The following is a 13,395-nucleotide window of genomic DNA, read 5'->3' as shown; positions in this document are numbered from 1 at the left end:
CGGGATACCTTGCCATTTTCAGATCGCCAAAAATCAAAATCTCAATCAAAATCGACGACTTCCCTCGCCCCCACGATCTCCCGTCTTCCGAAACCGTAATCGGATCGGTAGGCAATGGACAAAACGAGCAGCGTAATCAGCAGCGCCTCGATCAACTCCAACGTAACCGCAACGACATCCATGGAGAAGATCAACCAGGCGGCGAGCTGCGTCAGCGCTTCCTTCATTTCCGCTTTCTTCGCCTCCCTCGAGCGCTGCGCCTGCGTCAATCTCACCACCTCCCATGACGACGAAGACGATGACGCCGAGGAGTCCTACCACCGTCCCCTTGCTCTCTCCGCCGCGCCTCATTCGCACGACTCCGTTTAGACCTCTCTCTGGTAATTGGAAACCCCTCTCGTGTGTGTGTGTGTGTGTCCCGCAGCTCCCTGGTTTGAATTGTGTGTAATGTGGCTTATGGAAAGTTCCAGACCTTTTGGATTGTAAATGTCAGACGTTGATTCTCTCTTCTTTCTTTTTGTTTTGATTCCCATTTGCTTTGTCTATCGCTCTGTGTATCTGATGATCTTACTTGGCTTTGAATGAATACTTTTATGTTTGATCATTCGTTTGAAGTTTCTCTATAACTCTCTGTTCATGTCAGTGTTACGTTCAACTTGTTTAGTTGCAACCGATAATCAAAGATCTGACAGTTAGATTATGTGGTTTAAAAACTCTGTTATGGATAATGCCTCTCTGCTTAGCACTAGTGTGCCATTTTGGTGTGGGATCAACGCGTCGATGTCAAGCGTTTAATTTTAATTATCAAACATTCAAACTTTGTCTGCTTAGCTCCATTCCAAGGACTCTTCCATATTGAGAAAATGTTGTTTAGACGTCCTTGTCATGTTAAGAAAGTGTATTATAGGAGGACCATATGATGATGATAGATTGTTTTCTTCTTTTGTTTTCTTGAATATAGACGGACTTCGTAAATTCTTTACATTTCCAGTTTAGAATTTTTACATAGCGAATATCTTGTAAATCCTCAAATGGTTTGTAAATACTCAGGCTTTATATGCCAATCTACTGAGAATGATCCCTGCAGGGAAGTTTAGGGTCACAGTATCTTTTTCATTTCGTTTTAGGGTTTAGGGAGTCCAAGTTATAGAAGTCGGATCTGGATCAAGCCCAGTGAACTGTCCTCCAGCATTTTTTTGCAAATTATATATATAGACACAGGCTGGGATTTTGACCCCCAAATCATGTGAAAAAAAATTAGTAAATGTTTATGCCCCCTCCCCTCCGAAATCTCTGATCCGGCCGGCCATGATAATAATTTTTGTTGTCAAAATGCATTTTATATTGAGAATTTTTGTTACAATGTTATATTATATCGTTCATTTATCATATCAGTAAAAAGTTTAGTCTGTGGAAGGTTCGGCATGCCTAGTTACTCTAATTAAGAAAAAATAAAAAGTAAACTTCTATATGATGTGTATGTTTTAACTATAAGCTAGATCTTTTAATAAGTAAGGCCACCAACCACTTTATTTCAAAGAGATTTGATAGTAAGGAAGCATGACACCTTTTTCCATGTGATTAATCCTTAATACAATGAGATTTGATCCTTTGATATTATATAGAAGTCACTTTTTAGTTTGAGTAGATTTTTTTTTTGGGGGATATATATGTGTAGTAATTGATCTCTTTGGAAACTGGCACTTTTAAATAAAGACCACAGTGATCATACTGATCCATCTGAGTCAACAAAATCTAATCGTTCTCATCCTTGGACAACTAATCATACTGATCCATCTGAGTCAGCCATAAGGTTTGGTGGTGTATATTTCAAAATTAGACTCCACTGGAAACCCTAGTCAAATTCAAACACTTAGCAATATATTTGCACAAACATAAGTATAGTCAAATCTCCACACTCGTATATATAATCCTTACAAATCCTCTCTCTCTATTCTTCTCTTTGCTTCCTTCATAGACCTTAAACGTTTCTCTCCTCTGTTCTTCTTCTTCTTCCTCCTCGGTGCTACTTCCATGGCAGTCTCGGACTCTGGTCCCGTGGTCCAGACGACCTCGCTCGTCACTTTCCTCCAGCGCGTGCAGCTCGAAGCACACAGGTCCTACCCTACGGAAGAAACCCCTGACCCCAAATTCTACATTGACCTATCTCTCAAGCATCCTCACCATCTCTCCACCGTGGAGTCCGCCTTCAACGATCTCACAAGCGGATCATTTGACCTGTCAGTCCCAGCGAAGAAGCTTGAAAAGTTCGTCGGTGAATACTTAGACGATGGGAAGGATCTGGTGCCACATGAGCCAGAGGATTTCGTCTCACATCCCCTCGACTTCTTCCTCAACGTGGAGAACAATCAAGTCATAGAATGGGCACGTGAGGTGCACTGCCTTTGGAAAACCCTATGCTACAGAGTCTCTGATTCTGTGAGAGAGTCTCCTGAACGCCACACGCTTTTAGCGTTGCCGGAACCGGTTATTATTCCCGGTTCGAGATTCAAAGAAGTTTACTACTGGGATTCTTACTGGGTTCTCAAGTCAGTGTTCATCAACTTATTCAACTCACAAATCAAATTATAGTTCTTTATTGTTTCTTCCACTCCTTTTTATATTATGTGTTGACTACGTAACACGAGTGCACGTGTCGATGTCACGTTGTGGTGTGATTTTGCACGTGCAGAGGACTTTTGACTGGTAAAATGTTCACTACAGCCAAAGGGTTAGTGACAAATCTGATGTCACTTGTGGAGACTTATGGTTACTCTTTGAACGGAGCTAGAGCTTATTACACTAACCGAAGGTAACCAACCTTGATAATTTTCTCACACTAATAATATAAATGTTGTTTATGTAATACTAGAAAGTAAAATGTTACTTTTATATATTTTAAATTGTTATAAGCCAACCACCTCTATTGAGCTCAATGGTCTACGAGATCTATAACGTAACCAAAGATGAAGAACTACTGAGAAAAGCTATCCCTGTGCTTCTCAAAGAGTACGAGTTTTGGAACTCAGGTTAGTCTTTTGGTTGAGTTATAATATATGATTTGGTGTGTTCTTAGATTTAATGTTGGTTTATGTTATATTTTATAACTTGTAGGAAAACATAAGGTGGTTATTCGTGACGCTAGTGGTTGTGATCACATGTTAAGCCGCTATTACGCCATGTGGAACATGCCTAGACCTGAATCCTATGTTTTCGTATGTTTCTTGTCTCATTGCCGCTTGTAAACTGTTTTTTTTTAACTGTGAAAACATGTTGACTTTCTCCCTCTATGTGTACCACAGGATCAAGAATCTGCTTCAGGGGTTTCGAATACGTTAGAGAAAGAACGGTTCTATAGAGAGATAGCCACGGCTGCTGAAACAGGATGTGATTTCAGCACAAGATGGATGAGGTTAAACCAATTATCAGAAACTGCGACTAGATTAGTTTATCTTACTGCTGTCATGCTAACTAAATATCAAATAATATATGCAGGGATCCTCCTAATTTCACAACAATGGCTACAACATCAGTTGTTCCTGTTGATCTAAACGTTATTATTCTCAAGGTTTCTTGATCATACTCTCTGTTAATTATGGTTAAAGATTTGTAGATGAATATGCTTGGTGACTTGAAATGACTAACTGTTTTTACCGTAGATGGAACTCGATATAGCGTTCATGATGGACATTTGTGGGGATAAAGAAGGTTCAGAGCGTTTCGTGAAAGCGTCAAAAGCGAGAGAGAAAGCGTTTGGAACTGTGTTTTGGAACGAAAAGGCAGGACAGTGGTTAGACTACTGGCTTTCCTCCAATGGTGATGTAAGTTACATAATATCTTTAGTTACAGTTTATGATTTGTGAAGGTGCTTTAACATTGCGAGTGTGTTTGTGTCTTCAGGAACCTGAGACATGGAAACCTGAGAACCAGAACACCAATGTTTTTGCATCTAACTTTACTCCAATCTGGATTAGTTCCTTCAATTCAGGTCAAAATATGTCTGCATGTACATATTATACATATGTTTTTGTGTATAAACGTTTTTATCTTTGTAACATGTAGATGAAAATCTTGTCAAGAAAGTTGTGAAGGCTCTTGGAAACTCAGGGCTCATTGCTCCTGCTGGGATCTTAACCTCTTTGACAAACTCAGGACAGCAGTGGTAAATGAAACTTGTGTCACAAGTATCCACTTAAAGTTACTTGAATGTTGACGTTTTGTTGCAATGTATAATAGGGATTATCCAAATGGATGGGCCCCGCAACAAGAGATGATTGTTACAGGGCTCGCGAGATCGGGTGTAAAGGAAGCTAAAGAGATAGCAGAGGAGATTGCAAGGAGATGGATCAGAAGCAGCTATAGTGTTTACAAGACAAGTGGGAGTATTCATGAGAAGCTCAATGTTGCGGAGTTTGGTGAGTATGGTGGTGGAGGAGAATATAAGCCACAGGTAAAGCATTGTTTATTTGAGCTCTCTTCTTCAACTTCTCTTAGTTAGTGAGCGTTCAGGGGTATAAATTGTACAAATAGAAATATCAGGGCTAAATTGCCTTGTGAGAGTTATTTGAGAGGATGTATTCTTAAAACTCTGTTGACATTTATCTTTGCAGACGGGTTTTGGATGGTCAAACGGAGTTATATTAGCATTCTTGGAGGAATTTGGATGGCCATCAGACCTCAGCATTGAACCATAGATTTACTACCTTTTAATAAGCTTTAAATAAAAAGAAATTTATTCTTATTTTATCAAGAAAACTTTATAATAGTGGTTAATTTGATCGTAGTTTCTATATTGTGGATCTTTTGGAGTTTCTGTACGAATGTTTATGATCAATATTATCGCCAAAATGAGGTTTAATAGATCTTATTAACGTTTATTGCGTACCGTTTTAGTCTTTTCGTTCCATTACAACTACTCATGACAATAATATATACTATATATAATAGATCAATGTTATGAATTAGCCGAGGTTTATGTATAATAAGCATCTAATGGTACATGGAAAAACTGGTGGATTCAGTTGGTTAACACGTTGGAATAAGATGACAAAATGCTTTATCTTCAATTAATTTATTTAAACAATTAAATTAAACCACTTGGATAGATTCTTTGAATGATGGGGCAAATTAACTTCTCTTTTGGTATCCTTGAAAAGTTGATATATCAAATTTATTTTTCTCCGACGTCATAATTTGTCAATTTGATATTCAGAAAAATCTCGATAACAAATTAAAAAAAAACCTTAAGCATATGAAAAGCCATTTTAAACAAAAAATATTGCTAAAAATCAAATCAAATGCTTTTCCACAGAAAATAATAAGTAATTACATTTTCTTTAAAAACTAGAAAATAAACTCTAAAAGGCCAACCTAAACCATTCACAAGAAATTAAAAAGCAACAAAAAATCATAACGGAATTTATAAAAAAATTAAGTTCTCAGTCTTTAATAAATTGAAATTTTACAAAACAAAAATGTGTAGAGTTTCGTATTTCCAAAACTCAAAATTTGGTGCAACGGGGCCGAGCAAAAGAGAACTAATCATTGAAGAGAAGTTGTCCTCTTCTTTTTATATTAAAGTGCCTTTTAATTTTTCTTTTAAGATCATCACAGTTTAGTCCCATCTAAGCAACTACACTGTATAGTTCCACAATTTGATTACAGTATTTGATTTTGATGTTACGCCAAAGGTTGTAATTCCTTATAGAATGTTAAAAAAATGGGATCAATTTGTATACTAAACTAACTTTTAATTCAGGAACTTTTTCTAAGTGTAACATCTACATTATTGGTCGAACACTGCATAAAAGAGAGAACATGATAGTATAAATTTGTCAAAGGTTATTAATTTGATCCACCCTTCTCCCTGATCCCCAGTCTTTTTAAGCTTGGATAACATATGTTTGATAGAAGGGTCATAAACATCTATATTTCCGTTCAGCAGTTGTGATTGGTTTTAGATAGATAGTTCAGGGAAAAATTAACTTTGGGAAATGCGAAATTATAAATGGAAAGAAACTGTTCTGTGATGGATAATGGAGAGTATATTTTAATATTAGACATATCAGATGTTTGGTACATATTGCAAAAACATGATTACAAATTAAAGGATCTCTAAATTTAGCCAAGTTTTCTAACGGAATTGGATACCATGAAAATGATGCTTTTCGGAATTCAAGATTTTTAACATGTTAAGGGTGTAAAATAGAATATTTGACTCTTTAACTAGGATTTTACGATCTTTTCACATACATTTGTGTTATATTAATTATTTTTATTCCGGTTTATTTACTCTTACTAATTCAGACTTGGTTATAAAAAATATTTGTTTGGTGTAAAAAAAGGGGAAAAAAAGATCCACCCCCTCTCCCCAACATTTTATTGCGACACGCAAAGCAGCGGCTATGACAAAAAAAGTCGGCTTGCCCAGCTAAAGCCATCATGTCCACATACTAAGTCGAGAGCAATAAATTAAAGCAATTCACATCAAATTATAAAACTATGGAATCTAACACTTAATTTGATGTTATTTGAGTTGTTGGATTGAAAGAGTCAGTGGGGGCTGAATTATTCATAGGCGCTACTTAAATATGTGATCAATGACTATTGTGTGATCAAAAAGTGGATTATTAGTCAAATATAGTTGGCATACAAATATATATCTAGTCTATGATTTACGTTTAATTAGTAGTTATTTAGTTTAAGCTGGAAAAAGGTTTATAGAAGTTGGAAAAAGGTGATCATAAACAGAATCTTCGTTTGGATGAATCGGACTGTACCAGACGAATCGTAATATAAAATTTGCAGCTTGTTTAATTAATAAATAAACTCTTTTTAACAAAGTTAGCCCTTGGTTATATTTTTATTTATCATCTAGGATAGTTATTAAAGGCACGTTCAGCTTAGTGTTGGCATTACTTGTTACTAATTGAAATAAATAAAATAGTTACGTTCCCTTTTTAAAAACCAACTAATATGCTATTAGAAAAATGTACAACCACTTAGAACATAAGAAGATATATATAAACCAAGTTTTGAAACATTTCATAAAAGTTTAATAAACCAAGCATTATATGATGATATAGTTTATAATCTTTATATGCCAATTGCAACAATTCTATGATTTTATTTTATTTTAAAGACTTGAAAAGATAATTTGAGATTAAAGGTTAATATGTACAGTAAATTAGTATATGATGATAGTTACAATATTTTCCCAAATTAAAAATAATGGGTTTTAGATTATTATTTTAAAACGTGATTTTGAATAATATCGGTCGTTCTACAAGGAAAAGGATAATATAGAGTATAGACGGCCGAATAAACTTTGAATCGGGTACACAAATGGCTCTAAACTTACAATAATCGAAATTAAAAATACATATAGGGTGGAAAATACTGTTTCTAGTTTAGATTGTGAGAAGGGATGATGCATAAAGAGGATCTTCCGTCCAACTAGGGATTGGTTTACTACTGGTCAAAAAAATTCATTTTGTTTCCCAAAACCCCATGTGCACTTTCTCATTAGTCAAACCTAAAAATATTTTAACTTTGGAATAAAAACTATTCATTTATTTGATAATCGTTTGTGATAAACTGCGCTCCATTTAATTGTTTCGTTTCGTTTAGCATGGCTGCATTGCTTCAAGCATATATTTTCTTGTATTTATAATATAAAAACCTTTTCTATTATTACATTCATAGTTGAGATACGAATGATCTGCGAACGTAGGAGCTGGAGAATGAGTACCAGCATTAGGTATTGAACATTTGCATTTTAGCTGTTTCGCTTCCTCTCTGTGTAGATATAAGACTTTTAATACAAGATTTTATGATTAACTAATCAAAATTATCATAACTATTTAATACTCTCAAAGGTCTAGTAGTTAGCCAAATCACTACATAATAACACATGCAAGAGTGAAGAATAGACCTAACATCTATTCTCCTTTATGAATATTGGATATATATTGGAACTACATATGAAAGTAGTTTCTTAGTTTTTTCTGAAAATAGTAGTTTCTTAGTTGCAAAAGAAAAGTAGATTTCTTAATGATTTTTCATTTTGATTACTAATTAATCAATTTATATCGTGTCAGCTTTGTGTTATGATTGATTTATGTAACCACAAATTGTCCCATGACACCTTCTCGCTTGATAAGGAAGACGCCATTCCATTCGCTATGATGTGGAACTTTACCTTTTTGTAATTATAACAAAGGAGAAGCGCATAAGCCAGAAAAGAATATTCATCATAGAAAACTATAGAAAATGTATTTTTATATTCGGTAGAATGTTGCTCAAAAAAATATATTCGGTAGAATATGTCATACTGATAAGTGATAACTATACATTTGATAAGAAAATTAAAATTACTAAAAAAAATATTTTAAAGTTCTAGTATTTTATTGGATATACTGATGGTCAGTTGAGTGGACCTCCGAATGGATGGGATCAAATGCAATACTGATGGTGTTTTAATTAATGTAACTTCATTCTAAAAGAGGTGTTTTGGAAAGTGACAATAGCATTCTCAAATCAACTTTCTAGCAATAAAATTCAAAATGATAATGTAATATGTTCTCTAAACATAGTGATATATATCGTAAAAATTTTATGATATATTTTGGTCACGTACTATTAGTTTTGTTTTAGAAGCTTATTACGAATACTAAATTTCATTATTTTATTAAAATTATTTGATGTATGAAAATAATCAAACTGTTACAGCAAAAAATATAATAATAATAATAATCAAACTGAAGAAAAAGAAATTTTCAAGTATCATTTTATAGAAAGTATGGTTGATAAATTTATGAATAGCATAATTTTTTTTTTTTTGAATTATACAAAGGTATCCTGGCTCCATAGAAGTGGTCCAGACTAGTCACGTGTTGCCACATGTCGGTCCTATGTCCCTGGCGATGCCGAAATGTTAATTCCCCAGTGGCCGGAATTCGAACTCAGGTGGCGGAACTCACAGCTGTGAACCCTTTACCAACTGAGCTAGAAGCCCCGGTTCATAAATTATTACATTTAGAACCAAAGTTGGCCAGAAAAAAATCGTAGTTTAATTTAATATCGAAGCAAAGTATCTCTTATACATAAAGTCTCTAACCAAAAATAGAAGCACTGGATGACACTACGAGATCAAAAGATATATTCTCAACAGATTGTCACAAAGAAAAACTGGGTCGAAGATAGTACTGGTTGATGGTAAGAGTTCAAACTCACTTTCGGATAAGCTAGCTCAATCGAGCTATTAAACATGTCAATGAGCTGGAATCTGGTCCTCGATAGACAACAAGGACAGTACAAAAAGGGGTAAAGAAGGAGAAGTTTTGCAACCATTATTATCTATTTGTCGTTTGTTGTTATGTTTTGTATGAAAATGAGCATATATAAATAAGCGTGGTTTTTTGCATGAACGACAAAACAAAACAAGATGTGCTAGACAGTAACCTACCTTTGTCGTGAATATGGATGCAGAGTTATCAGTTTGGTTTATAAAGTTCTTCTAAGTCTGTAAAGCCGATGACAAAAAAAACAAAACAAAAGATCAATGAATAAAAACATATTAACCGGAAATTTTTTTACATGGTTTTGTATGTGTGCAATGGTTGTAAGCAATCCAAATGGTCAACACAAGAAAAGATAAATGGGATATATATAAACGACATGTGATACAATAATAGAGTTGAATGGAATATGAAAGCGAAGGAAATATATTCACTCGATTGATTCCTCTACGTTTTAATAAAAATATGTTTTGTTTATTTTTTTCAATATTTAAAGGGCTGGGTAGAAAATTGTGGATGAGGACTGACTGAAGGGAAAACTCCAGCTTATGGGAGCAAAAATTTAAAGGAAGAGAATGCATCGCTACATCAGGAGGTTGAAGCTCTATATTAGACAATGGAACGTGTGTTACAAATATTAATTTGCCAACATTTTGGTATCGGCTGTTACAAAAAAAAAAAAAAAAAAACATTTTGGTATCGGCTGCAAAGATTTGGTGTTGATGGTAGAAAACTAAGATGCGTGGCCAAGTTTTTGAATTAAGTTAAATGAGGTTTTTGATTTCAAGAGTAGATTTATCAATCTCTCTGTTGTTTATCATTTCCGTTCTCAAAACAAAATCGAAAACAAAATAGTAAATCCATTAGTTAAGACATTAAGAACATTTTATAAAGACAAGTATTTCAGTGGTCGTTTTATTTCGATCTGATTTTTCATAACACCTCAAACTTAATTAATGGATCATCGTTTTGATGTTAAAAAAAGAATTTAGTAGGTAACAAAAGCCAACATTTTCATTTTTCATAGTTAAATTCTAACATAATATCGATGTAACCGTCATATTCAACTCATTCTATTTTTTTAGAACATGCAGTTACATCCGCCGTAAGCATATCGTATTTATTTGTTTGTTAAGTATGTTTTCTTGTATATATGTTCATTCGTGAGAAATGTATGTTAACTTTCTCTTTTGGCAAGTTTTCGGACGTGGTCATTGGCTGAATCCTCATAAAACATATAAGGAAGGTAATAGTTTTATATGCCTTTTAAATATGGTATGGGATGTTTAGAAGACATGATGAACATTGAATTATTGAAAAATGATTGATCACTACTAATTAATAACCACGCTAATTAGTAAACAAATTAAATAAATTTATCGGTGACCGTGTTCCAAGGGAGAGGAAGAGCGAGCCAGCACACTGTTTTGCAAGCCTCACGTGCGTAAACCTTCTTGCACGATTCTTCTCATATGTTTCTACCTACAACTTCACACACTGCCTCTCCTACCGTTTTCATATTTGCAGCTTCAACTACACGCTGTCTCTCTCGTCTCAACCTTTGTTCTTTTGCTTTGGTAAACCATCGAGTATTATTATTAACCTTGATTTAACTTCTTTTTTGCCTAACACCTTAATGATACAAGTACATGAAATATAGTTCGAATATCAATCATTTACAATCTTTCTTGTTTTGTTTCTTCAAACTTCTAATCATTCATTATTTTCATATATACGGTTAAAATAAGTTAGAGCGTTCGAAGACTCCGTCGGTTTCGATTTTGTTGGTTCAAATTTTTGATACTATTATACTCATAAGTCCGATTCGGATTTTTCTAATTATCAGATCGGGTTCGATTCGGTTTTTCCAGGTTCGGATCGGATTGTAATCAATGTACAAAGTCGTCCAAAATATTTTTTAAACATGAAAAATTGACAGCTTTTTTCAAAATATAGAAATTATTCACAAATCTAACTAAAAATTAGTTAGACTATTTAAAACTAAAAAATATTCAAACAACAAATAAAACAAATTACAAAAATCTTTTGAATATTATTATATTATAATTACCTTAATATAAAAACATTAGCACATTTAACTAATTTTGAGTATTTTCAGATCTTAATTTGGATTTTGGATTGGTTCGGGTTATAACCAAACTTCAAAGTAATAAGCTCATAAATCTCATTCAAATATTTTTGTATAATTATTTGGATCTAATTTTGGTTTTTCCGATTCGAGTTTAGATAAGTATTTTAGATTGGGGTGAAAACGTTCAGGCCTAGCTTACAATATATACGTTTTGTAACAAAGTTTTATTAATTTACTTCGCAGACGTTATAGTTTAGAGTTAAGGAATGAAAATTTGGATTTGAATATATGTTTACAATTTTTGTTACATTAAAAGTATCACTTTACAATTTCAATACAAATTATATATTTACTTTCAGCTAAAAATTAATTACAACTTGAATTAATTATAAATAATTTTATTTATCTCAAATAGATCAGAAATGTGTAATTAATAACAAATTACATATATTTTCGTTATTTTTTAATCTGTGTAAAAAATACTACTCTCTCTGTTTTTTAAAGATGTATGTTTTGATGTTTTCACACATATTAAGAAAACACATTAACTATACATCATTTTTAGAAATAATCAAATTCCAATGCATTTTAACCAATAGTCTTTCAATAAATTCAATTAATTTTATTGAAATTTGCAATTTTTGTATAGGAAACATAAAAATACATCTTTGTAAAACAATTTATTTTTCTAAAACATCTATCTTTAAAAAAACAGAGGGAGTATGAAATAAACACTAATTTGATACCCTTTTCACTACTAAAATATCGTTTCTGGTACTCCCAAGGCCGGCGTCTATTCCGAGATTGATATAGGGAAAACTATTAACTGCACAGACATTGAGAAATACGATTATTTTGTTTAAATGACGATTAGTAAAATAAGGACGAAATAATGAGTTAATGAGTAACACTAAGTATAAAACTAATACGTCACGATTGTATAATTGTCTCCTAGAAGTGAGTCAAACCTCAGACCTTTTGACCGTTAATATATGCCTTCGACGACTATCTATTCCGTTTTTAATTTGGTTACCTCATTTATTTTCAGCTTTTTGCTGTGCAAAAATAAGCGCTGGTAACTGATTAGAGCTCTTTACTAATAATTAATTTAGTCATGGAAAATAGGAAACAAAAATCATTTATCTGTATTCAAATCAGAGACTGACAGCTATTTAATTAATTTGAATACTAAATACTTATAAAATTAGATTTGACCCAAATATCTTCATAAATTATTCATTAATACACTAACTGAATTAAATTTAAAAATGATAATTACAGAAAGCCACATCATGGCTCTCTAAATATAGATATAACAAATCAATCCCTACCAAAAGTTGATGATTTGTTTCCCATCACACCAATGGTATGTTTTAATTTACGTTGACTAATTTTCTCCAATTTTAGCAGTAATATTTTAGAATTTGACCTTAATTTATTAAAATCTAGAAATAAAACTTTCGCTGCTTGGAGAGAAACTTTAAAATGGGTTAAGTATTAAACTTGATTTTTGTTATTATAGCATATGTGCAAGTAATTATAACAAAATCTCTTGCTGTTTAATTATTAACTTTTGAAAGTAGATGAATTTTATTGTTTAAATAGTTTCTTCTGTTTTGCAGTATTTCTGTGGTGTCTATTTTTAAATTCTTGAAAGTAATGTAAATAAATTTTGTTAAACCCGTATTTTGAGGTTTTTAATAGGGGTGGGCATATAATCCGGACCCGATAATCCGAACCGAACCCACACCGATAAAACCGGGTCGGATCGGCTACGGATCTTGTCAAAAAACCGATTGGAGCTGAATTTTTGGTATAATGGGGTTAGGACCGGTTCGGGTTAAAACCCGGGATCCATTCGGGTTTTGAGTATACCCGACCAAATAACCCTAAGACACTACTTTCCCCATTTCCCCTCTTTCGATTAGGGATTTGATATCCAAAATATTCTAAAGATCTCAACTTTCTCTCTCGAAAAATCTTGTTCTCCCTAAATCCCGATAC

General features: G+C 33.2%; 2 protein-coding genes across 2 annotated transcripts; both read left to right on the top strand.

Annotated features, from left to right (window-relative positions):
• Position 1: 1 nt before the first annotated feature.
• On the top strand, positions 2-604 carry LOC108853668 (uncharacterized). The gene has a single exon (XM_018627086.2). It carries the CDS (start codon positions 115-117, stop codon positions 367-369), a length of 255 nt encoding a protein of 84 aa, XP_018482588.1. The 5' UTR covers positions 2-114; the 3' UTR covers positions 370-604.
• A 1,165-nt stretch (positions 605-1,769) lies between these two features.
• LOC108853664 (trehalase) lies at positions 1,770-4,867 on the top strand. The gene is made up of 11 exons (XM_018627082.2): positions 1,770-2,549; positions 2,693-2,812; positions 2,914-3,029; positions 3,115-3,215; positions 3,303-3,412; positions 3,496-3,568; positions 3,660-3,821; positions 3,901-3,988; positions 4,063-4,162; positions 4,237-4,450; positions 4,611-4,867. The coding sequence occupies exons 1-11, from the start codon at positions 2,035-2,037 to the stop codon at positions 4,692-4,694; spliced, it is 1,683 nt and encodes a 560-aa protein (XP_018482584.2). The 5' UTR covers positions 1,770-2,034; the 3' UTR covers positions 4,695-4,867.
• Positions 4,868-13,395: the final 8,528 nt, after the last annotated feature.

The sequence above is a fragment of the Raphanus sativus genome, chromosome 4, assembly GCF_000801105.2.
Source record: "Raphanus sativus cultivar WK10039 chromosome 4, ASM80110v3, whole genome shotgun sequence".
In the NCBI taxonomy this organism is placed as follows: domain Eukaryota; kingdom Viridiplantae; phylum Streptophyta; class Magnoliopsida; order Brassicales; family Brassicaceae; genus Raphanus; species Raphanus sativus.
This window is presented reverse-complemented; position numbering and strand designations above follow the sequence as displayed.

Excerpts from the sequence above, each read along its gene's own strand:
- LOC108853668 (XM_018627086.2), top strand. The coding sequence starts at position 115 with ATGGACAAAACGAGCAGCGTAATCAGCAGCGCCTCGATCAACTCCAAC.
- LOC108853664 (XM_018627082.2), top strand. The coding sequence starts at position 2,035 with ATGGCAGTCTCGGACTCTGGTCCCGTGGTCCAGACGACCTCGCTCGTC. Across the intron at positions 3,030-3,114 it reads GTACGAGTTTTGGAACTCAG|GAAAACATAAGGTGGTTATT; the intron begins GTTAGTCTTTTG and ends TATAACTTGTAG. Across the intron at positions 3,569-3,659 it reads TAAACGTTATTATTCTCAAG|ATGGAACTCGATATAGCGTT; the intron begins GTTTCTTGATCA and ends TTTTTACCGTAG.